General features: G+C 37.7%; 2 protein-coding genes across 4 annotated transcripts in view; one reads left to right on the top strand and one right to left on the bottom strand.

Annotated features, from left to right (window-relative positions):
• ITCH (itchy E3 ubiquitin protein ligase) overlaps positions 1-26,230 on the bottom strand; it is a 101,302-nt gene that overhangs the window by 71,523 nt on the left and 3,549 nt on the right. For 2 of the 3 annotated variants that reach the window (XM_061437329.1, XM_061437326.1), the window contains exon 2: positions 25,446-25,523. The gene's annotated coding sequence lies outside the window, so the exon portion shown is untranslated. Of the gene's footprint in view, positions 1-25,445; positions 25,524-25,773; positions 25,927-26,230 lie in introns of all 3 variants that reach the window. The other variant, XM_061437328.1, reaches the window with a different exon arrangement.
• On the top strand, positions 14,527-15,082 carry LOC133259630 (large ribosomal subunit protein uL24). Its single transcript, XM_061437333.1, has one exon. The coding sequence runs from the start codon at positions 14,582-14,584 to the stop codon at positions 15,017-15,019; it is 438 nt and encodes a 145-aa protein (XP_061293317.1). The 5' UTR covers positions 14,527-14,581; the 3' UTR covers positions 15,020-15,082.

Raw genomic sequence — 26,230 nt, 5'->3', positions numbered from 1 at the left:
AGTATAGATTATTCTAAATTAACATTATAAAGTTGCAAAGAAAATAAATTCAAAATCATAATAAAATGTATTTTAAAAACACAATTTCATGTAAAGAAGACTAATGAAAGTACAGACTACAAACATTTTTAGAAACAGTGATTCTCTCCAGATAATTAATCATTGTGATAGAACTGTGAGATGCTTTGCAAAAACATGCTGATAATTTTAATAATGTATGTTCTAGTTCACGTTAGTTTCATATAATAAAAATTATTTTAAATCTCTAAGAATAAAAAAACACACCACTTGTATAATAAAGACAAATCATAGAAACCTTAGTATTAATTGGCAACCAGTTAAATAATCACAAATTCATACCACAGAAAACTATGCAACAATTAGAACTTACTAGTAACTGAAGTGTAAAGATTTCAAGAACATTTAAGTTACAGAATATATATAATGTAATCTGTTTTGCAAATAAAAACAAAATGCATATCCCTATAGGTAAATATAAATAAAGGCAGAAAAAGTATCCATCCCAAACTGGTAATAGTGGCTACCCTTCTGTGTACTAAAGAAGGAAGTCATGGGGAACTTGTGGTTTTGTATGTATTATTTGAGTTTAAAAAGAAAATATATACCATACTTGTACAATTTGAAAAATACCTCAAGACTAAGTAGATAGAGAATCTACACTTCAAAGCCCATCTTCTCGCCTGAGCGCCAGACTCCTAGGCCTAACCTTTACAATTGTCTGCATTACTAAAATGACTAAGGTGAAACTCTGCCTGGCTCAACAGCAGCACCATTCACCCACATGCTCAAGCCAAAGCTATGAGCATTAAATCCTTCCCTCATCTAGTTGTAAAGATTCTATCTGCAAAATATACCCTACTATATACCCTATATGCTTACTTTTCTTTTAACTACATTAGCCCAAGCCACAACCAGCCCTTCCCTGTCAACAAACTATTACAAGTCACTAAATAAGGCCCCCTGCCTCTGCATTTGCTCCTTCTCCCTCTCAGCCATTTCCCATCAAAGTTAGTGTACTCTTCTAAACATTAAAATTAGATCTTGTTCTACTCTGCTTAAATATCCAATAATTGCCTATCTCACCTAAAATAGAATCCAAATTCCTCACTCTGGCTTATAGAAGCTCCACTTCATTCCATACATGACCTACTTTCTTGAGTTCTCCTCTCCTTAACATTCTCCTCCTTAGCCACTGTAAATCTGGATTCTATTTCTCAAACACACTAAAGTCATTCTGGACTTATAGGCTTACACTAACTGTTCCCTCTGCTGAGAATGTTTTTTCCACTTATCTTTAAATAACTAACATCTTGCATTCAGCCCTCAAGTTAATACTCAGGTCTTCCCTGACTGACCAGTATAATGTAGCCATACTATTACTTTCTACCACATCACTGAAATTTTCCTGACTTTTTAAATTAATTTAATTAATTTCTACAAAGGTAGGCAACCTTGTCTGCCTTGCTAATCAGTACCTTAAATATTCTACAGTTTTAATTAACTAATGCCCACAATTTATATTAAGGGTCACTCTTTATGAACCTTATACGGTCCTAAGGATATTGAAAAATGCATAACTGCCACGTATTCAATAGTATAGTATCACAGAGAATAATCTCACAACTCTAAAAATCCCGTGCTTCCCCTATTCATTCTTCTTCCCTCAATAAGAACTTCTGGCAACCACTTATCTTTTTACTGTCTCTCCAGTTTTGCTTCTCCCAGAATGTTAGATAGTGGAATCACACAATTTAAGAGCCTCAGCCTGGCTTCTTGGTACTACGATTAAAGTTTCCTCCGTATCTTTTCAGAGCTTGACGGTTTTTTTTTAATTTGCTGAATAAACATTTCACATGTGTTTATTCCTCTGTGCATCCATGTGCCTGTTGAAGGGTGTTAGATGCTTCCAGCCTCTGGCAGTTATGAATAAAACTGCAATAAATACTATCGTGCAGGTTCTTTGTGTATGTAAGTCTTCTACTCAATTGGGTAAAGAGGACTACAATTACAGGATGATAAGGGTAAACCTATGTTTTAGCTCTGTAAGCAACTGCCAAATCATCTTCCAAAGTGGCTGTACCACTTTGCATTCCAATTAGAACTGAAGGAAAATTTCTACTGCTCCATATCCTCACAAGCATTTGATATTGTCAGAATTTAGTATTTCTGGAATTTAGCCAATCTAATAGGTGTACAACAATGTTTCACTAGTGGCTTAGTTTGTAATTCCCATGTGACATGATGTTGAGCATCTTTTCGTATGTTTGATTATTTACCATCTATGTACACTGTTTCATGAGCTATCTGTTCAGATATTTTACTCATTATTTGTTTTCTTACTGTTGCATTTTAAGAGTTATTTGTGTATTTTAAATATAAGTCCTTTACATGTTTTGCAAACATTTTCTCACAGCCTATGGCTTCTCTTTTCATTTTGTTAACAGTGTAAAGGTGCTGGTTGCTAATTCCCACAAGTCTCAAGTTGAGTGCTGTGGGTGGGTTCCCCACACCAACAACCAATTCTCCAATGCCAACTGGGTGTCCTACAGTTTAATAATAATCAGATAGGAAATAAATATGACATAGTTTTATGTATTAAAAAAAATTTTCACCAAAAAATCCATTAGAAATAAAATACACTAAAGTTGCAGGGTACAAAAAAAAAATCAATATATAAAAGTCTATTCTATACACTAACAACAAATTATCAGAAAGCAATTAAGAAAAACAATCCCATGTACAACTGTAACAAAAAGAATATCTAGGAATAAATTTAACCAGCTAGGTGTAAGACCATCTTTCACTGAAAACTAAAGACATTACTGAAAGAAAATGAACACAACACAAAGAAATGTAAAGGTATGTGGGCTCATGGATTAGAAGAATTTAACATTTTTACATGTCCATATGACCTAAAGCAATCTACAGAGTCAATGCAATCCCTATCAAAATCCCAATGACATTTTTCACAGAAACAGAAGAACAAAAAAATCCTAAAATTTGTATGGAACCACAAAAGGCCCCAAATAGCCAAACCAATCCTGAGGGGGGTAGGGGGAAACAAAGCTGAAGTATCATTCACTCTGATTTCATATTATATTAAAAAGTGACAGTAATCAAAACAGCATGGTATTGTCCAAGTAACATACAAATCAATGGAACAGAATTGAGAGTTCAGAAATAAACACACACATAAATGGACAATGAATACACAACTCAAGAGAAAAGAACACACAATGGAGAATAGAGAGTCTCTTCAATAAACGATGTTGGAAAAACTGGTCATGCAATAGAATGAAACTAGACCACCAGCTTATACCATACAAAAAGTCAACTCAAAATAGATTAAGGACTTGAATGTAATACCTGAAATCATAAAACTCTTAGCTGTGAACATCACTAAATATTAGGGAAATGTAAATCAAAACCACAAATGAGATACCATCTCACACCATTAGAGTAAGTATTATCAAAAAGGCAAGAAATAACAAGTGTTAGGATGTTGAGAAAAGGGAATCCTTGTATAGTTTGTGGGAGTGCAAATTACTGTAGCCACTATTGAAAACAGTATGGAGAGTTCTCAAAAATTAAGAATATGATCCAGTTATTCCACTTCTAGGTATTTATCCAAAAAATTCAAAAGCATCTATTTTGAAAAGCTACATGCGTACCCATGTTCAATCCAGCACTACACACAAGACCTAAGATACGTAAACAACCTAAGCTGCCATCCGTGAGTGACTGGATAGAAAAGGTGTAGTGTGTGTTTAAAACAAGGGAATGCTACTCGGCTTAAAAAAAAAATTTTTTTTTTTTAAGAGAGGAAATTTTGCCATTTGCAACAACATGGATAGACCTGGAAGGTATTATGCTAGTGAAATAAGACAGAAAAAGGCAAATACTGTATGATTTCTTTCATATGTGTGTTGGGGGTGTGTGGGGGAGTGAGTACACAAAACCAAACAAAAATAAGCACACAGAGAGAACAGAATAGTCGTTAGCAGAAATTAAGTGTGGGAAGGGCAAAATGGATAAAGGAAGTCAAGTGCATGGTGATGAATGGAAACTAAACCCGTGGTAGTTAACATGTTGCAGTGTATACAGAAGTCAAAATATAATTTTGTACGCTTGAATCTTAAATGTTATAAACCGATTTTATATCAATCAATCACTGAGAAGGTTGTCTGTCAAACCACTAATCTAACAGAATAGACTTCAGAGACCATACAAGACAAAGAAAACAGGACTATACAAAAATTAGTCTGAAACAATCAATCAAATGACAACAGCAGGCAGCAACAAGAAACTATGAGATGGGAGAAGAATCTGGTATTTCCAGAGCCACCACATTATAACATTCAAAGTGTTTCATTTTCATACCAACAAACTGAATTCAACAGCACATTAAAAGGATTAATACATCATGACCAAGTAGGATTGATTAATCCCTGGGATGCAAGATGGGGTCAACATACAAAAATAAATAAATCAGTGTGACCAACAAGGACCTACTCTGTAGCACAGGGAACTCTACTCAATATTCTGTGATAACCCATATAAGAATCTAAAAAAGGATGAAAATATATATAACTGAATCATTTGCTGTACACCTGAAACTAACAACACTGTAAATCATCTATACTCCAATAAAATTAAAATATTTTTTAAAAAATAAAGAAAATCAATGTGTTATACATTACAATAAAGGATAAAAACCACATGAACATCACAACTAATGCAGAAGAGCATTTGACAAAATTCAGTACTGTTTCATTAAAAAGCTGTCAGATTAGGAACAGAATTACCTCAACAAAATAAAATATGTTTTACATATGAAAAAGCCCACAACTAACATCACACTCAACAGTGAAAATCTGAAATCTTTTCTTCTAATACTAGGACAAGATAGGATGCGCACTCTCAGCATTTCTAGTCAACATAGTACTAGAAGTCCTAGCCAAAGCAATTAAGGCATTAAAAAAAAAAAAAGAAAAGAAAAATTGGAAAGAAACAAGGAAAATTATCTGTCCCCAGATGACATGATTTTATTAAAAAAAGAAAGAAAAAACTATAAAAGTTCCAAACAGGAGATTCCCTGGTGGTCCATGCTTCCAATGCAGAGGGCACAGGTTCAATCCCTAGTTGGGGAACTAAGATCCCACATGCTGCATGGTCCAGCCAATAATAACCAAAAACAAGAGAGATTAGAAGTGTTAGCAAGGATGTGGAGAAAGTGGACCCCTTGCACACAGTTGGTGAATCTCTTATACTGAATACAGAGGCAAAAATCATCAACAAAACACAAACAAATTGAATTAAGTAATATTCCATGACCAAGTGGAATTTATGCCAAAAATACAAGCTTGGATAAATATCCAGAAATCAATTAATGTAATATATATTACATAGACATATTAGAACAGAGTACAAAAACAGTATCACCATCTCAACGCACAAAAGGCATTTGACACAACTCACCCTTTCATGGTAAAAACACTCAAGAAACCAGAAGTAAAAGAGAACTTCCTCAACCTGAAAAAGTGCATCTAATTAAAAAAAAAAAACAAACAAAAACTATAGCTTCAGTTCAGTTCAGTCGCTCAGTCATGTCCAACTCTTTGCGACCCCATGGACTGCAGCACACCAGGCTTCCCTGTGCATCACCATCTCCCAGAGCTTACTTATACTCATGTCCATCAAGTCGGTGATGCCATCCAACCATCTCACCCTCTGTTGTCCCCTTCTCCTCCCATCTTCAATCTTTCCTAGTATCAGGGTCTTTTCCAATGAGTCGGTTCTTCGCATCAGTGGCCAAAGTATTGGAGTTTCAGCTTCAGCAACATTCCTTCCAGTGGATATTCAGGACTGATTTCCTTTAGGATGGACTGGTTGGATCTCCTTTGCAGTCCAAGGGACTCTCAAGAGTCTTCTCCAGCACCACTGTTCAAAAGCATCAATTCTTCAGCGCTCAGCTTTCTTTATAGTCCAACTCTCACATCCATACATGACTACTGGAAAAACCACAGCTTTGACTAGACGGAACTTTGTTGGCAAAGTAATGTCTCTGCTTACATCCTGCTGCTGCTGCTGCTGCTGCTAAGTTGCTTCAGTCGTGTCCGACTCTGTGCGACCCCAGAGACAGCACCCGACCAGGCTCCCCCGTCCCTGGGATTCTCCAGGCAAGAGTACTGGAGTGGGTTACCATTGCCTTCTCCAGCTTACATCCTACTTAACGGTAAAAGATTGAATGCTCTCCCCCTAAAATCAAGAACAAGAAAGAATGCCAGCCCTCATCATTTTTATTCAAAGGTTCTAGCCAGTGTAACTTGGCAACAAAATCAAACAAAAGGCATATGGACTGCAGAGAAAGAAGTAAAACTACCTTTATTTGAACATGATCTGATCTTGTGTTCAGAAAGATAGAATAACTTAGAAATTATTAAACAAGAGGGAACCACGGCCCAGGTTCAAAAAATTTCCAAATACACTATGGGTAGATTGTGAATGACTATGTGGTCAGTCACTTAGTTAACAAAGAACAATATATAATATTAAGTAAGCACTATCACATGCATTCCAGTTATTAGACGGAAGAACGCTTTCAATCTGCTGCTCTTTAAAGTTTTTCTGTAAAGGGCCAGAAAGTAAACATTTCAGAGTTGGGGGCCGTATGATCTCTGTAACAAATGCTCAACTGCCATTGTACTGTGACAGTGTGACAGAGAACACATAAAAAGAAGGGGGCTATCCCAATAAAACTTTATTTATTAAAAAAAAAAACAAACAAACAGCGGGCCAGATTCCTTCCACGAGTCATAGTTTGCTAACACATGTTCTCGAGCATTAAAGTGAAAAACTGTTAACACCCTACATACATCACACTCATGGCATAAAACTGGGAAGTATGGAAGAGGCAAAAAAATTTCTTTTTTTTTTTTTTTTTTTTTTTTACAAAAGCACAGAGCATTTATTTCTGGTGGACCTGAATTACAAAAAATATTAAAGGAAGTCTTTCTAGAGGAAGAAAAGTGATACCAGTAAAAACCCAGTTCCAAATGAGTGAAGAATGCCAGCAATGGAAAATACATGGGAAAATATGAAAAATGATTTTCTAATTTTATCCTTTCTTTAAAAAAATTACGTTTTAAAACAAATGTGACAGTGAATGGCAGGGCTTTTAACAGATTTGAAGGAAAATGTATGAAAACAGTAACATATAGGTTGGCATGGTATATATTTATACTTGGCTCTTTTCATTTGGGTTGGGTGTAGTTTTCTGTGTTTATCCACTATTTTTTTTTAATCTACTATTTTTAATGGATGAAATCCAATGTCAAAAGTCAATATAAAATTTTTTGCTGTCATGTTAGAACCAATTTGCATTTTTGAAAACAGGTATTGTAGTAGAACTGACTGTACAGTTCACCAAGTATGACAAAAGTTTGCACCTGTGTTCAGGTCAGTTCACTTCAGTCACAGTCATGTTCAACTCTCTGTGACCCCATGGACTGCAGCATGTCGGGCCTCCCTGTTCATCACCAACTCGCAGAGTTTACTCAAGCTCATGTCCATTGAGTCGGTGATGCCATCCAACCATCTCATCCTCTGTTGTCCCTTTCTCCTCCAGCCTTCAATCTTTCCCAGCATCAGGGTCTTTTCTAGTGAGTCAAATCTTCACATCAGGTGGCCAATGTATTAAGAGTTTCAGCTTCAGTATCAGTCCTTCCAAGGAATATTTAGGACTGATTTCCTTTAGGATGGATTGGTTGGATCTCCTTGCAGTCCAAGGAGCTCTCTAGAGTCTTCTCCAACACCACAGTTCAAAAGCATCAATTCTTCAAAGCTCAGCTTTCTTTACAGTCCAACTCTCACATCCATACGGGACTACTGGAAAAACCATAGTTTTGACTGCTGCTAAGTCACTTCAGTCGTGTCCGACTCTGTGCAACCCCATAGACGGCAGCCCACCAGGCTCCCCTGTCCCTGGGATTCTCCAGGCAAGAACACTGGAGTGGGTTGCCATTTCCTTCTCCAATTCATGAAAGTGAAAAGTGAATGTGAAGTCGCTCAGTCATGTCCGACTCTTAGCAACCCCATGGACTGCAGCCTACCAGGCTCCTCCATCCACGGGATTTTCCAGGCAAGAGTACTGGAGTGGGGTGCCATTGCCTTCTCCCAAAAAATTTCTTAAGACATTAGAATAAAACAGTTGGACATGGGTGGAATATCTTATAATTAAACTTTACTTTACATCTTCCTCATTATGCCTATTACTACTCCCTTCATTTGCTTCTTCCTGTACTATCTTACTCATTTCAGTATTTCTCCTTGCCTCACCTCAATCTGTCCACATAGTGTTATCAAAGGATTTCTAAGATGAACTTTCTACACAACTCTGATGATCTGCCATGTTCCTGCTTTGCCTATTATCTTATTTCACATGCCATTCTCCCATACACACCCTATGCTCCAATCATAGAAAATTATTCATCATTCTCCAAAATGCCATCTGTTTAATACTTCTGTGATTTACTTATCCTGTTCCGTTAAAACTTCACCCCACTATTTCCCTAAATTTCTGGTCATCTGGTCTTCTGTTAACCTTCAATATTCTGCTCAAGCATCTCATCTGGTAGCCTTCCTTAAACTAGAAAGCAGAAACAATTTTTCTAGTCTACTCTATAGCATGCATTCCAAAAGATACTGCTGCTAAGTCGCTTCCGTCGTGTCCGACTCTGTTCGACCCCATAGACGGCAGCTCACCAGGCTCCCCCGTCCCTGGGATTCTCCAGGCAAGAACACTGGAGTGGGTTGCCATTTCCTTCTCCAATGCAGGAAAGTGAAAAGTGAAAGGGAAGTCGCTCAGTCATGTCTGACTCTGAGCAACCCCATTGACTGCAGCCTACCAGGTTCCTTCGTCCATGGGATTTTCCGGGCAAGAGTACTGGAGTGGGGTGCCATTGCCTTCTCCGCCAAAAGATACTATAATATGGTAATTAAGTGTGCAGGCTTTGGAGTCAAATAGATCTAGATCCACGTGTCTCCACATCCACATGCATTGTTTACTGTGTAAACTTAAGCAAATTACTGAATTACTTTCTTCATCCATGAAACAGGAATAACTGGATTGTAGTTTTGGTTTAAAGACTGAGATAATACCTGTAAAATGCTGCTGTTGTTTAGTCACTAAATCATGTCCATATAAAATCTGTACAACAATGTTTATAGTAGCTCTATTCACAGTTGCAATATGTGAAACAACGTGATCTCCCTCCATGTGCGTGCATGCTCAGTCACTTCAATAGTGTCTGACTTCATGACCCCATGGACCATAGCCTGCCAGGCTCCTCTGTCCATTGGATTTTCCTGGCAAGAACACTGTAGTGGGTTACCATATCCTGCTCCAAGGGATCTTCCGGACCCAGGGATCGAATCCACATCTTCTGCATTGGAGGCAGATGCTTTACCCCTGAACCACCAGGGAAACCAATCTCCTTCCAAAGGTAAATCAATAAACTGTAGTACATTTACACACTGGAATACTACTCAGGAATAAATTTTTTTAACAAAACGCAACAGGATTTCCCTAGGGGCACAGTGAATGAGAGTCCACCTGCCAAGCAGGGGACATGGGTTGAATTCCTGGTACGGGAAGATTTCACATGCTTCAGAGCAACTAATTCTGACAGTGGCAACTACTGAAGCCTGCACACCTAGAGCCTGTGAGCCCCGACAAGAGAAGCCACCACAGCGAGAAGCTCACACACAATGAAGAGTAGCTCCATTTACCACAACTAGAGAACGCCCATTCCAGCAACAGATACCAGTGCAGCCAAAAGTAAATAATTTTTGAAAAATACAACAACTCAGAGGAATCTCAAAGGCATCATACTGAGTGAAACCCCTTCTCAAAAAGTTTAATATGTACTATTCTATTTATGTGACAGTCTCCAAAAGACAAAACAAAGAAATGGAGAACAAATGTGTTGCTGCCAGAGGTTAAGAACTGAGGGTGAGTTTGACTAAACAACGGAGGTTTCTGGTGTGATGAAATTGTTCTGTATCCTGATTGTGGTACTAGTTATAAGAATCAATAAATGTGTTAAAATTCATACAACTGTACACCCAAAAATATTCACTGGAAGGACTGATGTTGAAGGTGAAACTTCAATACTTTGGCCACCTGATGTGTAGAACTGACTCATTGGAAAAGACCCTGATGCTGGGAAAGATGGATGAGGATGAGATGGTTGGATGGCATCACTGACTCAATGGACATGAGTTTGAGTAAACTCTGGGAGTTGGAGATGGACAGGGAGGCCTGGCGTGCTACAGTCCACGGGTCGCAAAGAGTCGGACACGACTAAGTGACCGAACTGAACACCCAAAAAAAAAGCCAATCACTGTATGATAAATTTTTAAAACAGTTAAAACATTAATCAAAAATTTTAAAGGCTACCACTGGGTTGAACAGTGTCTCCCTTCAAACTTATGTCCATGCAGAAATGAGAATTTGACTTTACTTGGTCTTAAAGGATCTTCACAAATATAATCAAGATAAAGTTATAATGGATCAAGCTAAAGATGAAGACACAAACTGGAGATATATATATATTTACATACAAGACAAGAAATGCGAGGAATCAGAAGCACAAAACAGATTATTCCTGAGAAGTTCCAACTTTAGTTATACCTTATTTTGGCCTTTTAGACTCCTAGAACATAGGGGGGAAATGAAGCTGTGCTGTTTTAAAACTGCCCAGTTTGTGGCAATTTATTACAGCAATCCTAAGAAACTAACATAGCCTATGATCTCTATTTATGTGACATTCTGGAAAAGGCAAAACCATTGGGACAGAAAAATGAGTGCTTCCTAAGGAATGGGGCTGGGGGACCAAAAAATGCTCTTAGTTTTTGTTTTTACAACAACAAAAAACACCAGACATTAGATTTACGTATCTTGGGGAGACCTCTTCAGAACTCATCTCCCTTTCTAGGATCTCTCTTCTACCTCAGTATCTCATAGCTAGATTAATCTATCTGTTTTAATGTCTCTTTCGTTTTACAATCTATTCTTCTTTCACCTCCTCCAAAGACTATTTCTAAAGCCAATTTCACCTTTGCCTCCATTTAAAGCTTTAAAATTCACAGAAACGGAGATAGGTGACTATGAATTTCCTATGAAAAACTGACTTTTCACATGATTTTTTTTAAAACGCTTTCACAATCGAATACACTGTAGAGCCTGTATCTTCACCTTGTAAACCACTGTGATTTGAGTCAATGAAGATAGCGATTTGAATCTAAAATCTAGTACAATATTAAAATAATCCATTATTTATTAGTCTTGTCAGGTACTGCTGCTAAGCTGCTTCAGTCGTGTCTGACTCTGTGCGACCCCATAGACGGCAGCCCAACAGGCTCTGCCGTCACTGGGATTCTCCAGGCAAGAACACTGGAGTGGGTTGCCATTTCCTTCTCCATTGCGTGAAAGTGAAGTTGCTCAGTCTCGACCAACTCGTAGCGACCCCATGGAATGCAGCCCACCAGGCTCCTCCATCCATGGGATTTTCTAGGCAAGAGTACTGGACTGGGGTGCCATTGCCTTCTCCAAAGAAACTTAAAACAGGGCCAATTCTTAACACTTTCTTATCATTTATTTTGAGTAATGTTTACTATCACATTAGAAAAATGTGACTGAATGTCTAATGTAAAAAGAAGGTGCTAAAACATTGCCAGCAATAAAAACTAACCTTAACATCTTCATGAAAGGCAGTGGGGAAAAAAAACGTGGAAAGACACACATTTCACAAGATTATTTCAGTAACATCTTATCCCATAAGTAACAAACAGAGAAACTACATTTCTAGCCTTATTTTAAAATATGTATCCTATTTATAAATAAATCATTAAATAACCAGGGCATTATGAAATCTGCTTGGGTTTCTTTTCAGAAATAACACATCCAACATAATCAGTTATTTTTATAGGCCATGTCTAATTTATCCTACAAAACTTGATAATTTTATATACGCCTGTAATTTCTTAAAAGAAGCCACCAAAAAGACATTTCAGAAAACACACAAAACCAGTAAGGAGAAAAACTGCTTGCTGAAGCAGAAAGTACGGAGTTCAAAGAGCTAAAACACACAGTGGTATTCAGAGAACTAAAACCAAATGAAGCTAAACTCTCAGCCTTACTAAAACACAAAAGCATACATGGTAACTAAATATTGAGTAGTCTCCCATGGATAGGGCCACTCAGCCATGCTCCCAAACCCCTACTCAAGTGAAAGAGCTACATATCAAAAGACCTGTTTTGAAAAATCTGTCCTCATTCACCAGCCACTACAATGCAGAATGGACTCCAGCCTCAACCCAGTTGGAAGTGGAAACATGGGGGTTTGAAGTAGTTCTGGTGTATGAAACCAGTAGCCACATTACCCAGCTGAGCTGAAAACTAATTCCTGTTCACTGGGGTCACAGAAGCAAAGACTATAAGAGCAATGTTTAGATCTCATTCTCCACTAATGATAGCAAAGGAGCTAATTTTGGCATATGGGTTGACAAAGATACTGACAGAGGGATTAAGAGTTTTTTGGGTTGGGGTAGAAAGTAAATGCTAATTCCCATAACTTAATTTCTCAACAAAAGGAGAGAAACTAACTCAGATCCACTCACAACAGGGAAAAACTGCTTTCCTATTTACTGGAAAAAGTTACTTTAACAGGGTAGCAGGATGTAGACCATCCCCTATCCCCCACAACTGTGACACTTTGGCTCTGAACATCATGTAATGATCTCAGATAATCCAGAGTTCTTCCCCATCTTCCAGCCAAATCGGAATCCAGTGTGAATTCTAAAGCACAGGCATAAAAAAGACAATTATCTTACTCAAAGAGAAACATGAAGTGAAGTCGCTCAGTTGTGTCTGACTCTTTGCGACCCCATGGACTGTATGTAGCCTACCAGGCTCCTCCATCCATGGAATTTTCTAGGCAAGAATTCTGGAGTGGGTTGCCATTTCCTTCTCCAGGAGGATCTTCCCGACCCAGGGATTGAACCCGGATATCCCACATTGCAGGCAGATGCTTTACCGTCTGAGCCACCAGGGAATCTCAAAGAAAAACAACATAAGAAGGTACAATTTTCAAGGTTCAACAGTATAAAAGAGCTGAAGGAAATTGGCACCAGAATTGTAACTTTTAAAACATTCATTTGTTGGTTTGAACTTTGCATCTAGTATTACAGAAGGCAATTTTTCTCCCAGTTCTCCCAAACAGCTTTCGGATAAACATCTTAGTATTAACTATTATTATAAGCTGTGTCCTGGCTTTGACTATTTACTGCTAGAGTTTAAAGGATTTAACATGCCTCAATAAATATAACTACTGTTGTACTACTCTAAATATTGCTCTCTTCTGCCAAACGTCTTGTGCGAAACTATACAACTCGATTAAATATAAAGCTGAATTTCCTGGTGTTCAAGAACTCTTGTTTCTGACTATCTCTTAAAACCCATAAATTCTCCTCAAAATAAGACTCTGGATAGCCACCATCTCATCCTTCTAACGAACCTTTCTCAGATCATTTTTACACATTGTTTAAGAATTATCAGTCTTCCCTGGTAGTACAGTGATTAAGAATCCACCTTCTGATACAAGGGACACAGATTTGATCCCTGTTCCAGAAAGATTCCACATGCCACTGAGCAACTACTGAAGCCCAGGTGCCTAGAACCTGTGCTTCACACCAAGAAAAGCCACAGCGATGAGAAGTCTGCACACTGCAACTAGAGAGTAGCTCCTGCTCACGGCAACTAGAGAAAGCCTGAGAGCAGCAACAAAGACACAGGGAAGCCAAAGTAAACATTTTTTTAAAAAGAGAATTATTAAGAAAACTAGATGTCAATAATGAGCTAATAAATAATGTCTATGTATACTACATAAACAAATTTATGCATTTCTATTAAAAGAACTAAAAAGGATAGTTTTAAATATTGTATTAAAAATCCAGGAAAAAAAATCAGAATCATTTATTTCCAAGAGTTCTAAACATTGGGGTCAGAGTGAGTAAGTGAAGTCACTCAGTCGTGTCCGACTCTTTGTGACCTCGTGGACTATAGCCTATCGGGCTCCTCCGTCCATGGGATTCTCCAGTTAAGAATACTGGAGTGGGTTGTCATTTGGGACAAATAACCATTTATCCATTAGGAAACAAATAGGATTATGAAAGCAGGGTCAATTTTACATTCCAGTTTGGGCCTGCAAATTTTCACCTTAGTATTCTATTTCAAGACTACCTCCTCTCAAAAAAATCTATAAACAATAAATTCTGGAGACTATGTGCAAAAAATGGAACTGTTTGCACTGCTGGTGGGAATGTAAACCGATACAGCCACTATGGAGAACAGTATGGAGGTTCCTTAAACTAAAAATAGAGCTACCATATGACTCAGCAATCCCACTACTGGGCATATACCCTGAGAAAACCATAATTCAAAAAGACACAAGTGGCTCTCTTCCCTTCTGTGGCCATCGCTGAAGCGCTAGCGGCCAAAATGAAGTTCAATCCCTTTGTGACTTCTGACCGAAGCAAGAATCGAAAAAGACATTTCAATGCGCCTTCCCACATTCGCAGGAAAATTATGTCTTCTCCTCTTTCTAAAGAGCTAAGACAGAAGTACAACGTTCGATCCATGCCCATCCGAAAGGATGATGAAGTTCAGGTTGTACGAGGGCACTACAAAGGGCAGCAAATTGGCAAAGTAGTCCAGGTTTACAGGAAGAAACACGTCATCTACATTGAACGAGTGCAGCGGGAGAAGGCTAATGGCACAACTGTCCACGTGGGCATTCACCCCAGCAAGGTGGTTATCACCAGACTAAAACTGGACAAAGACCGCGAAAAGATCCTCGAACGTAAAGCCAAATCTCGCCAAGTAGGAAAGGAAAAGGGCAAATATAAGGAAGAAACAATTGAGAAGATGCAAGAATAAAGTCATCTTGTCTACAGCTTTCATTAAAAACTGTTAAAATGAAAAAAAAAAAAAAAGACACAAGTGCCCCAATGTTCACTGCAGCACTATTTACAATAGCCAGAACATGGAAGCAATCTAAATCTCCATCGACAGACAGATGGATAAAGAAGATGTGGAACATAAATATATGGGATAGTAGCCGTTAAAGAGGAACAAAACTGGGTCATTTGTAGTAATGTAGATCAACCTAGAGTCTGTCATACAGAGTGAAGTCAGAAAAAGAAAAATAAATATTGTATATTAATGTATATATGTAGAATCTAGGAAGATGGTACGTATAAACTTATATGCAGGGCAGGAACAGAGACCAGACATGTGGACATGGGAGAAAGGGGAGGGTGGGACAAACCGAGAGAGTAGCACTGACATGTACACACTACCATGCATAGAACAGATAGCTAGTGGGAAGCTGTAGAGCACAGGGAGCTCAGTTTCATGTTCTATGATGACCTAAGGGGTGAGATGGGGGATGGGAAGGAGGCGCAGGAAGGAGGGGATATATGTATGTATATAGCTAATTCACTTTGTTGTACAGCAGAAACTAACACAATATTGCAAAGGAATTATACTCCAATTAAAAAAAAATTTACAAAGACTACCTCCTCTGAGTCCCAAAGGAACTGAATAAAATATCATTTCAAAGAAAGCAAAATACCACACACATCTTATTTGTTTTTACAGATAAATGCATGGGAATCCAGCAAAGTTAAATGGAGTGCCCAATCAGGCAAAGATTTCTTAGCTGTGACACCAAAAGTACCATCCACAAAAGCTAAAATTGAGAAATTAAGCCTTATTAAAATTAGGAACTTCTCCTCTTCAAAAGACACCATTAAGAAAATGAAAAAACAAGCAAAAGGCTGGGAGAATATATCTCTAAGATGTAACACTTATCTGATAAAGGGCTTATATCCAGAATTCACAGAGAACTCTTGTAATTCAATAATAGACAAACAATCCAATCAAAATGAGTGGTCCAAGGTCAGAACAGAAGATGCAGCCAAAAACTGTGATCTCTATGTTAATTTCATGATTTAAAACTACAGTTCCATAACTGCTGCTGCTAAGTCGCTTCAGTTGTGTCCGACTGTGCGACCCCATAGATGGCAGCGCCTCAGGCTCCTCCGTCCCTGGGATTCTCCAGGCAAGAGTACTGGAGTGGGGTGCCATTGCCTTCTCCAATGTGTGAAAGTGAAAAGTGAAAGTGAAGTCGCTCAGTCGTGTCCAACTCTTAGCGATCCCACGGACTGCAGCCTACCAAGGCTCCTCCGTCCGTGGGATTTTCCAGGCAAGAGTACTCGAGTTGGGTGCCATCGCCTTCTACAGTTCCATAACTGAGCCTCCCGAAAAAAAAAGAAAAGAAAAGAGCAACAGGGAAACAAATGGAAAAAAAAAAATCTATGTCACTGCATACCTGAACTTACTCAGTTTGGTCCATTTCAAAATTATTTAAATATGGAGTCTAGGACCACTCTCAAATCCCTCTTGAACAACAACAAAAAAGGCCCTAATAAATAGCACAAAAAAGAAATTCAAAATCATCACACAAAAATCAAGCAATCGCCAGGACATGGAAGCAACCTAGATGTCCATCAGCAGATGAATGGATAAGAAAGCTATGGTACATATATACAATGGAGTATTACTCAGCCATTAAAAAGAATACATTTGAATCAGTTCTAATGAGGTGGATGAAACTGGAGACTATTATACAGAGTGAAGTAAGCCAGAAAGAAAAACACCAATACAGTATACTAATGCATATATATGGAATTTAGAAAGATGGTAACAATAACCCTGTATACGAGACAGCAAAAGAGACACTGATGTATAGAACAGTCTTTTGGACTCTGTTGGAGAGGGAGAGGGTGGGATGATTCAGGAGAATGGCATTGAAACATGTATAACATCATATATGAAACAAGTCGCCAGACCAGTTTCGATGCATGATACTGGATGCTTGGGGCTGGTGCAGACCCAGAGTGATGGTATGGGGAGGGGGGAGGGAGGAGGGTTCAAGATGGGGAACATGTGTATACCTGTGGCAGATTCATGTTGATATATAGCAAAACCAATACAATATTGTAAAGTTAAAAAATAAAAGAAAAAAAAAGTAATCACTGAAATGATTAAAACAGACTTCTTCCTTTTCAGAATTACAAAAGGTAAAATATTTGTCTGGATACCTCAGGCTGATTTATATTTTCTTAGGCAAGCAGTAGCAACAGCAAGTCCTGTAAGAGTGAAATTTCTTTTAGTAAGATATTAAAAGATATTTTCCTTCTCCAAAATAAAATCTGGATGACACAGGGACTTCTTTGCCTAAAGCTTAATCCTTTATAAATGTTTACCCCACCCAAGTAAATGGTTAAAAGAGAATATAGAATTATAAAACCAAAGAAAATGTAATGAAAATCCTGCCCCAACCAACCTTTATCTTTCCAGAAAGCACTACTTTTAATATTTTATCAAACATTCATTTACTGAGGGACTATATATTAGAGAATGGTTCTAACTGCTTTGTCAATAACAGGAAAGAAGGAGGAATAGCACAAGACCCAGTAGATGTAGCCAGTAGCCTATAAGATAATTAAGACACTAAAAAATCAAACAACCCAGTTTAAAAACGGGCAATGAAACTGAATAGACATTTCTGCAAAGAAGATATACAAATAGCATAGGAAAAGAAAGTACCACTAATTACTAGAGAAATGCAAATAAAAACCTCAACGAGATACCACTTCTCTCATCATTAGAATGACTATTCTTTAAAAAAAGAAAAGAAGTGAAATGAAATGTTGTCATGGGTGTAAAAAATTGGAACTCTTGAGAACTGCTGGTGAGAATGTACTAAGGCATAGCGGCTGGGGAAAACACTATGGCGGATACTAAAACAAATTAACATGGAATTACTAACAATAAGGTCCTACTATATAGCACAGGGAACTATACTCAATATCCTGGGATAAACCATGTTGTTGTTGTTGTTGAGTTGTTAAGTCGTGTCTGACTCTCTGTGACCCGGTGGACTGTAGCCTGCCAGGCTCCTCTGTCCATGCGATTTCCCAGGCAAGAAAACTGGAGTGGAATGCCACTTCCTTCTCCAGGATATCATCTTGAACCAGGGACCAAACCTGAGTCTCGTGCATGGCAGCCAGATTCTTTACCACTGAGCCTCCTGGGAAGCACTGGGATAAACCATGATGGAAAAGAACATAAAAAAGAATGTACACATGTGCATAATTGAGTCATTTTGCTGTACAGCAGAAATTAACATTTGTAAATCAATTATATTTCAATTAAAAAATAAATTTTAGAAAACCCACCATGAAATTACTACTTGATCCACCAGTTCCACTTCTGAGAATACACCTAAAGAACTGAAAGGAGGGACTTGAACAGATATTTATGCAGCCACATTCATAACATCATTATTCACAATAGCCAAAAGGTAATCCAAAAGGCCATTTACAGATGAACGGATAAACAAAATGTGATTATACACATAAAATGGGATGTTACTCAGCTTTTTAGAAAGGAATGGAATTCTGAAACATGCTACAACATGAACTTTGAAGACACTGTGCTAAGTTAAAAAGCCAGACACAAAGGACAAATATTGTATGATTCCATTGATATGAAGTAGCAAGAATAGTCAAATTCTATAGAGACAAAAATTAACACAGTGATTACCAGGGAGGGGAATGGCATTATTAATAACACATACAGAGTTTCAGTTTGGAATGATAAATTCTGGAGATGCATAGTGATAATAGGTATGCAGCATGGGAATATATTTAATATCACTGAATTAAACACTTAAAATGGTTGCAGTTGTAAATTTTATGCATATTTTACCAACATGTTATGCATATTTTACAATGACAAAAAATAATCAGGATAAATAAGTCTATCATTTTCTTTGCCCCTTATTAATGAAAATATCAATTTAAACAGTAAAATCAAGAAAGCAGACTGAACATCTATGCTCCATCTCCATACTCTCCCAAAACTCCAACAAGAAAAAATAAAGGAAAAAAGTTTAAATTCTGAAGGGCAAAGAGAAAGGGAGAGTAGATGACTGCACATCAATGTCAGCAACATTCTGGACAATAAAAAGCAACAGGAGCCAGGTTCTATACATTTCAATACATACAATAACAGTTTTTAATTAAGACCTATAGTAATTATCTCTCCTTCCAGAAATTCAAGGGTAAAAGATAATCTAGGATTTCCCTTTTACTAGCTTTCCACAGAAGCAAATGCAGCTAATCCTCTTCGATATTCCTTTCCTTCCAAAGCAGACCCCCAATTAAATGAACCATCTAAAAATCTCTTTAAATTTTCAAAACAAATGAACTTCAAAATCTAGGTTAGACCATGCTTCAAAAGTTCAAAAAACAAATTCTCTTTGCATTAAATGAGACTTGGATTTAGCTCAATTTGATCTTTTTACTGCATTTCTAGATGGCTGCAATTCTGTCTACTTTTCACAGGCTCAGTTCAGTGTTCTTATTCATTGATGAGGGAAAAGTTGCTGTCTCTCAAATATTCTGAATATTCAGGCTCTAACACACCTTAAAGCTCAACATTCAGAAAACTAAGATCATGTCATCTGGTCCCATCACTTCATGGGAAATAGATGGGAAAACAGTGGAAACAGTGTCAGACTTTATTTTTTGGACTCCAAAATCACTGCAGATGGTGATTGCAGCCATGAAATTAAAAGACACTTACTCCTTGGAAGGAAAGTTATGACCAACCTAGATAGCATATTCAAAAGCAGAGACATTACTTTGCCAACAAAGGTCCGTCTAGTCAAGGCTATGGTTTTTCCAGTGGTCATGTATGGATGTGAGAGTTGGACTGTGAAGAAAGCTGACCACCAAAGAACTGATCCTTTTGAACTGTGGTGTTGGAGAAAACTCTTGAGAGTCCCTTGGACTGCAAGGGGATCTAACCAGTCCATTCTAAAGGAGATCAGTCCTGGGTGTTCATTGGAAGGACTGATGCTAAAGCTGAAACTCCAATACTTTGGCCACCTCATGCGAAGAGTTGACTCATTGGAAAAGACTCTGATGCTGGGAGGGATTGGGGGCAGGAGAAGAAGGGGACAACAGAGGATGAGATGGCTGGATGGCATCACCGACTCAATGGACATGAGTTTGAGTGAACTCCAGGAGTTGGTGATGGACAGGGAGGCCTGGTGTGCTGCGATTCATGGGGTCGCAGAGAGTCGGACACGATTGAGCGACTAAACTGAACACACTATTAGATTTACTTATTAAAAAGATTACTTAAAATAACTACATTTTGCATTTTAGTCAAGAATAAGAAGTTAACTTTCCTGTATATGTCAAGAAATGTTTCATGAGAAAAGTATAACCAGAACCAAAGGCCTACTGAAAATTAAATCCTGAAAATCACTTTCTCAGGCTATATAAACACATTTCATGTTTCTACATTTATCAGTTTTAAACATTCTGAATCATAAATTAATTACTGTGTCACGTTTCTGCAACAAAATCCTACATCTTTTCCGTGAGAAAACCTTTTGTCACTGTATCCAAACCTTGGTAAATAAAAAAAATTCCATGTTTAAAGTCTACAGAAGAGGTTAATCAAGATGACCAAAAATGCTAAACTAGAAATGTAATAAGCAATTGAACTACTTTGATTTTACCTTTTCTATTCTTTTAAAGCTGGGAAATTATGAGACTATATACATGATCCACCATTAAAGAGAGTGCCACGGCTGAGAGTAATGAAGATCCTTATGAAAATGGAGGGGTAGCCTCTTCAGTATTATCCTCACATATCCCAATTATTACAAAAGAACAAATATGAGAAGAGCTTTCAAAATCTGCATCTTTACTGCAGCGTCCCACTGCCACAGGGTGACCCAAATACAAGCTTTTGTCCCTCGCTTTCCATTCTCACTACAACCTCCCTAGCCTGGTCTCCCTGCCTCCGGACCCTACCAACCCTAATAAATACTGCAGACTTCAATATTAACAAAATAAATTTCATAAAATACCACTTCATCCTACCAGTCAATAGGACTTAAGTTTATTCTAAAATAAGAAGACTGCTGAAGGGCAGCAGAGTATATTACCCCAAAATATGCCACTTTGGCATAAGAATTATCCTGAGCTAAAGAATCAAAACTCAGCTGCAAAAGCTGTTTACCTCTCTCCTTCCCACAACTGCCTATATTTACACTGGAAAGGAGGCCTGTACCAAGAAGAGAATTATTACCAGAAAATATCTTTTTACCTAAGAAACTTAACTGCAGGGACTTCACTGGTTGTCCAGTGGCTAACGCTCCACACTCCCAATGCAGGGGGCCTGGGTTTGATCCCTGGTCAGGAAACTAGATCCCATAAGCTGCAACTAAGAGTTCCCATGCTACAACTAAAACATTCTGAATGCAGCAACTAAGACTCAGCACAGCCAAATACATGATTTTAGAAAGAAAGAAAGAAAGAAAACTTAACTAATTAAGTAATAGGGCAACCTTTATTTTCCAAACATCTCCTCTCCTCTTCCCTTTGTATCACCAGCCCCTACTCCTTTTCCTTATAAGGCTCAGGATATGTATATAAGCCCCTATTATGGCTGCCTTTTGGGTCTCAGTTTTATGAGGCTCCCATACTGTATTTAGAAAATTTGTTTTTCTGTTGTTAATCTATCTTACAGCAATTATTAGACCAAAGAACCTGAAAGGGAAGAAGAGAAATTATTTTGCCTCTACACTGATCTCTTCATTTTTCTAAACTTTCTATTCTTACTGGGACCACACAAACCCTCTTCAGATTAATTTAAATTCACTGTACTTTCTTTCACCATCTTAAGTTCATTCCTGCCATTTTCCCATTCTGAATCCCAGTTTTAAATAACTTCCCTCCTCCTCTTTGCCTTAATTTTTCTGTTTATGCCTCATTCAGCCCTAGATAGCAGTAAGGTATCGCTTGAACTTTAAAAATCTCTATGTGAGTAAGGACTCTCTTTCCAGAGAGCAGTGAACATGGGTTATGCAGCAAAAAGTCAAGCCCCAGATCAGAGGTTACAGAACAGCAACCCACAAGACAAAGTCTGCCCACAGTGGTGAATTTGTCTGGCTCACAGCATTTTTATGAATTCATTACATTGCCAACATTTAAAAATAAAAATTTCTCACAAAATCTGAAATTCCAGCTTCTCTTCATAAAAAAGATGTTCAGGTCACACTTCATCTATATGCCTCCTCCCCTACCTCCTGCTAGATCGATAGTGAGCCAACAGTAAATTATATATTTTAAAATGATAAATCTCACCTCAATTTTTTAAAAAAAGTAAACCAAAGCTGCCTAACAGCTGCCCCACTGGAGTAACATGAATTCCCTAAACCACTTAAGTCCCAATCTGCTCTACTATTACTATTTAAATCTAGCCCTTATAGGCATCTGACTTTACAGTGCTCCCCTTATATACATTTACTGAATGAATAAATTAAGATGATAATTTTAAGACAGACAAGGTTGGTGATGATAATTTTAGAACAGACAAGGTTGGTGATGATGATAATGTGATAATGATAACAACAACACTGGCAATTAACATTTCCTGCTTTACTGTGAACCAACTATTGTTCAAGCAAAAATATATTATCTCATTTAATCCATACAAAAACCCTATGGATATACACTATTATTATTCTCGATTTATAAATGAAAAAACTAAGGCACAGAGAAGTGAAGCAACTCAGCCAAGGTCACATTACCAGTACACTCAAGGTACAGCGAAAATTCAAAATCAGATAGTCTTACTCCAGGGAACACTGTTAATCCCTACAATATGATTCCTTTAGACTACCATCCTTTCTTCTGTGACCAACTGAATTAACTGCCTGGAACGAAGACTCAAGAGACTAAATTTTAGAGCCTATTCTTTCTTTGCACAAATGACTAAGAAGCAAACCAAAGTTCACCTAAATGCAGATGGCATTTTTGAATTTTTTCCCTCACCTTAAAAGAAAACTTTCTCTGTAACTGAAATATTAAGGAATCCAATCAAACTATATATTTGTTATGAGACTATTCCTGGAGTAAGGTAAGCTCAATAATGAGATGAATCCTTAGTTCAAAACTACAAAGTGATGATATAGCACAAAACTCTTCTCTTTCTTGGGGTAGAAGGATATATCTATGAGAGTAAACAGTGTGCAGACATGAAAAAAATTAAGTTTCTTGAGGGTAGGAACTGCTTTTTTCCATGAGTCCCTGCAGTTAGCATATATTCAGTTGTAATAAAGGAACCAAGAAATCCAAACATCTTAAGTTGAAATGCAATGAAATCCTTATTATAGCATTTATCATCTTGCTTTTTTACAATAATTACTAGTGAACAGTTTTATTTTCCTCACAGAAACACAAAATCCTTGAGGTGGAGTATCCCTTGGAAACTAGCGTAACAGGGCTCAATAAACGCTTGCTTAATATTACAAGCTCAACATTTCTATACTTAGATTTCCTGCAGGTCTCTCAACCTATGTTTAAAGCAGAAAGAGAATTCCTTGGTGGTCTAGTGGTTAGGACTCCGAGCTTCCACTGTAGGGGGCAGTGAAGATCTTACTACCTGCATGGCCCAGCTAAAAATAAAAAATAAAGTAGAATTTAAAATGGCTTCTCATTTACAAAGCAATGGATGCTTTGAAGTCCTATTATAAGATATTTTTGAGACCAGTCCCACATTGTATCAACAAAGCCCTGAAAAACTGGTGACCTGGCATAAGCAGCACAAAGAATAATCAAAGAGCTGGAAGGAGAAAACATCATGTTCATACCTTCAGTAGAAAGTAATGCAGTCCCCAGACTTAAGCAAATTGCTCAAGATCATAGAAATTAAGTAACAAGCAGTATCAAGGCCAGAACACATATTTCCTGAATGCTGGCCCAGTTTTCTTTCCACAAAGAACTACTCTGTGAGCTCAGGATGAAATGGATACTTTTAGAAATATTTTAAAGATATTTGGTATGGAGGATGATCTTCCCCAGTACATAACTTTTTATGAGGTATTATACCACCACTAAAGATATGAAATTTACCTTGTTCCAGTCATTGCAGATAACGCCATCCTTTCCCGTTATTCTACATACTTTTTTCATTTTCATGTCTTTTCTTTCATTATCCTCTGAGAATGTTTCCTCTCACCACCTCTGATTTATCTACTTTTCCTCTTATCCACTTCCTTTCTCTAGTATCTCACAAAGCACCCTACCATCTCCTTTTCTCTTCGTAACTATTTAAAAAAAAAAAAAAACCCACAGATTAATCACACATTTGATTATAGCACTGACCTGGGATACCATAATAAGCAAGCCATAGCCTTGGTCTCTTGGCATTTATGAGGCAATTTGTTAACAAAAATATAAACTAAACACAAAAGGTCACACAATTTTACTATGATTTTACAATGGGGACAAGAAGCTTAAGTACGGATGGGACACTTATATGAAGAGATGTGGTAATAACAACAGTCGAAAGGTTAGGGTTAAGCAAATGAAAGGGATCCTCTTTCCTATACAGCTTTCTCACCAACCAATTCATGTGCTCTACTTCATTTACTCCCTATTCTCTTACTGCTTGACTTTTCCTGTGCTCTACTTTTTCTCTTAACCAGCAGACTTCCTTTTCTTCTTCCTGGTCTTTTTTTTTTTTTTTCTCTCCTGATCTTTTAAGATGAATCTGTCCTGTCCTGTTTTCCTTTTCAGTATTATTGCCAACTCCTCCCACCTTATAGATCTGGATAATGGCTTAAGATGGGAATTCACTTTTTTCTAAAGATTTAATATGTATTATTTTATTTGATCCTCACAACAATGCCAGGGAGGCAGGCAGAAATCAACATAACTATTTTACAGATATATAAACTAAGTCTTGCCAAGATTAAATACTTTGCCAACAATCAAATTTGTCAGTAGAAAAATAAAATCAGAACCCAGACCTTTTCTTTCCAAGTCCTCTATTCTTTTTCCATTGAACTATATTGTTTTCTTTTTAATTCCTACACATTTTAACCATATATGTGCACATGTATGGACAAGTATAGAGATAAATGTTTCTAAAACAGCACAAGTGAGAAAAGTATATGACTGTATAAGGAAGCTAGAAAAACAGAAAAGTCAAAGGACCCAAATTAAGAATACAATGTAGCTCACAGGCTAATCCTTATAGAGGCAGCTATGGGTTTCAGATCCAAAAGGAAATTATGTCTTCAACCAACTGATGTAGCCAGCATCAACACTGGTCTCTCCCCATACTTCCCACAGCTGTTAAAAGGACCGGCGCTCACCCTCAGCACCATTTCTGACCCCCACTATCTCTCACAGGCATGCCACCATACCTGAAGTTTTCACCGTTTGAAGTCACTTCTTTGGATTAAGGCGCTGTCTCCAGAAGGCCACGGTTAAATGCATGTTACCTGAGAAAGGAAGGAGGATCCATTAACACATTACTCCTATGGTTAAACACATCAGATCAGCAATGACCTTTGGAATAGGACAGCACAATGTCCTTTAAAAAGTTTCATAGGATAGATAATTTTTGATGGAGCAGGCAGGATAATAAGGTTAAATTGGGAAGAAAATGACTCACGCATACAATAGGGTAACTCCCCACCAGCGTATAGCTACATAGCAAAATGAGGATGGCCATATAAATACATACTCTACCTTTTGAGGTCACAGTAAGGACTATCCCTGCAACTTGGAAGCTCCTAGGGATACGAAAAGAAAAAGTACTCCAAGGATCTGAGTATAGTCAATTCTGTACAGAAGCAAAGAGCTGAGCTGGCAGCAGTCCTCCAAGGACAGTACACTGCTAGACTGAAAGAGGACAGAAAAGAGGAACAGCTTCTGGTTAACTACTTCTAGTTGTGAGACTAGTTTCCAGCCCAACATTTTTAGCAGAGGACTGATCTCTCAATGAGAGAATGCTGCAATTCAATTCTTCAACCCCACTTGCTAATTTATACTGACTCAAAGCCAGTATCATTTACAGCCACAAAAATCAACATGCCTAAAAAAAAAAAAAAAATCAACATGCCTTTACTGAGTGCATATTATAAGCCCAAAATTTGGCTAGGTGCCATAAAGATGAGGTTGCGGGGGTGGGGCTTTAATACACTTT

This window comes from Bos javanicus, chromosome 13 (assembly GCF_032452875.1).
Source record: "Bos javanicus breed banteng chromosome 13, ARS-OSU_banteng_1.0, whole genome shotgun sequence".
Classification (NCBI taxonomy): domain Eukaryota; kingdom Metazoa; phylum Chordata; class Mammalia; order Artiodactyla; family Bovidae; genus Bos; species Bos javanicus.
This window is presented reverse-complemented; position numbering and strand designations above follow the sequence as displayed.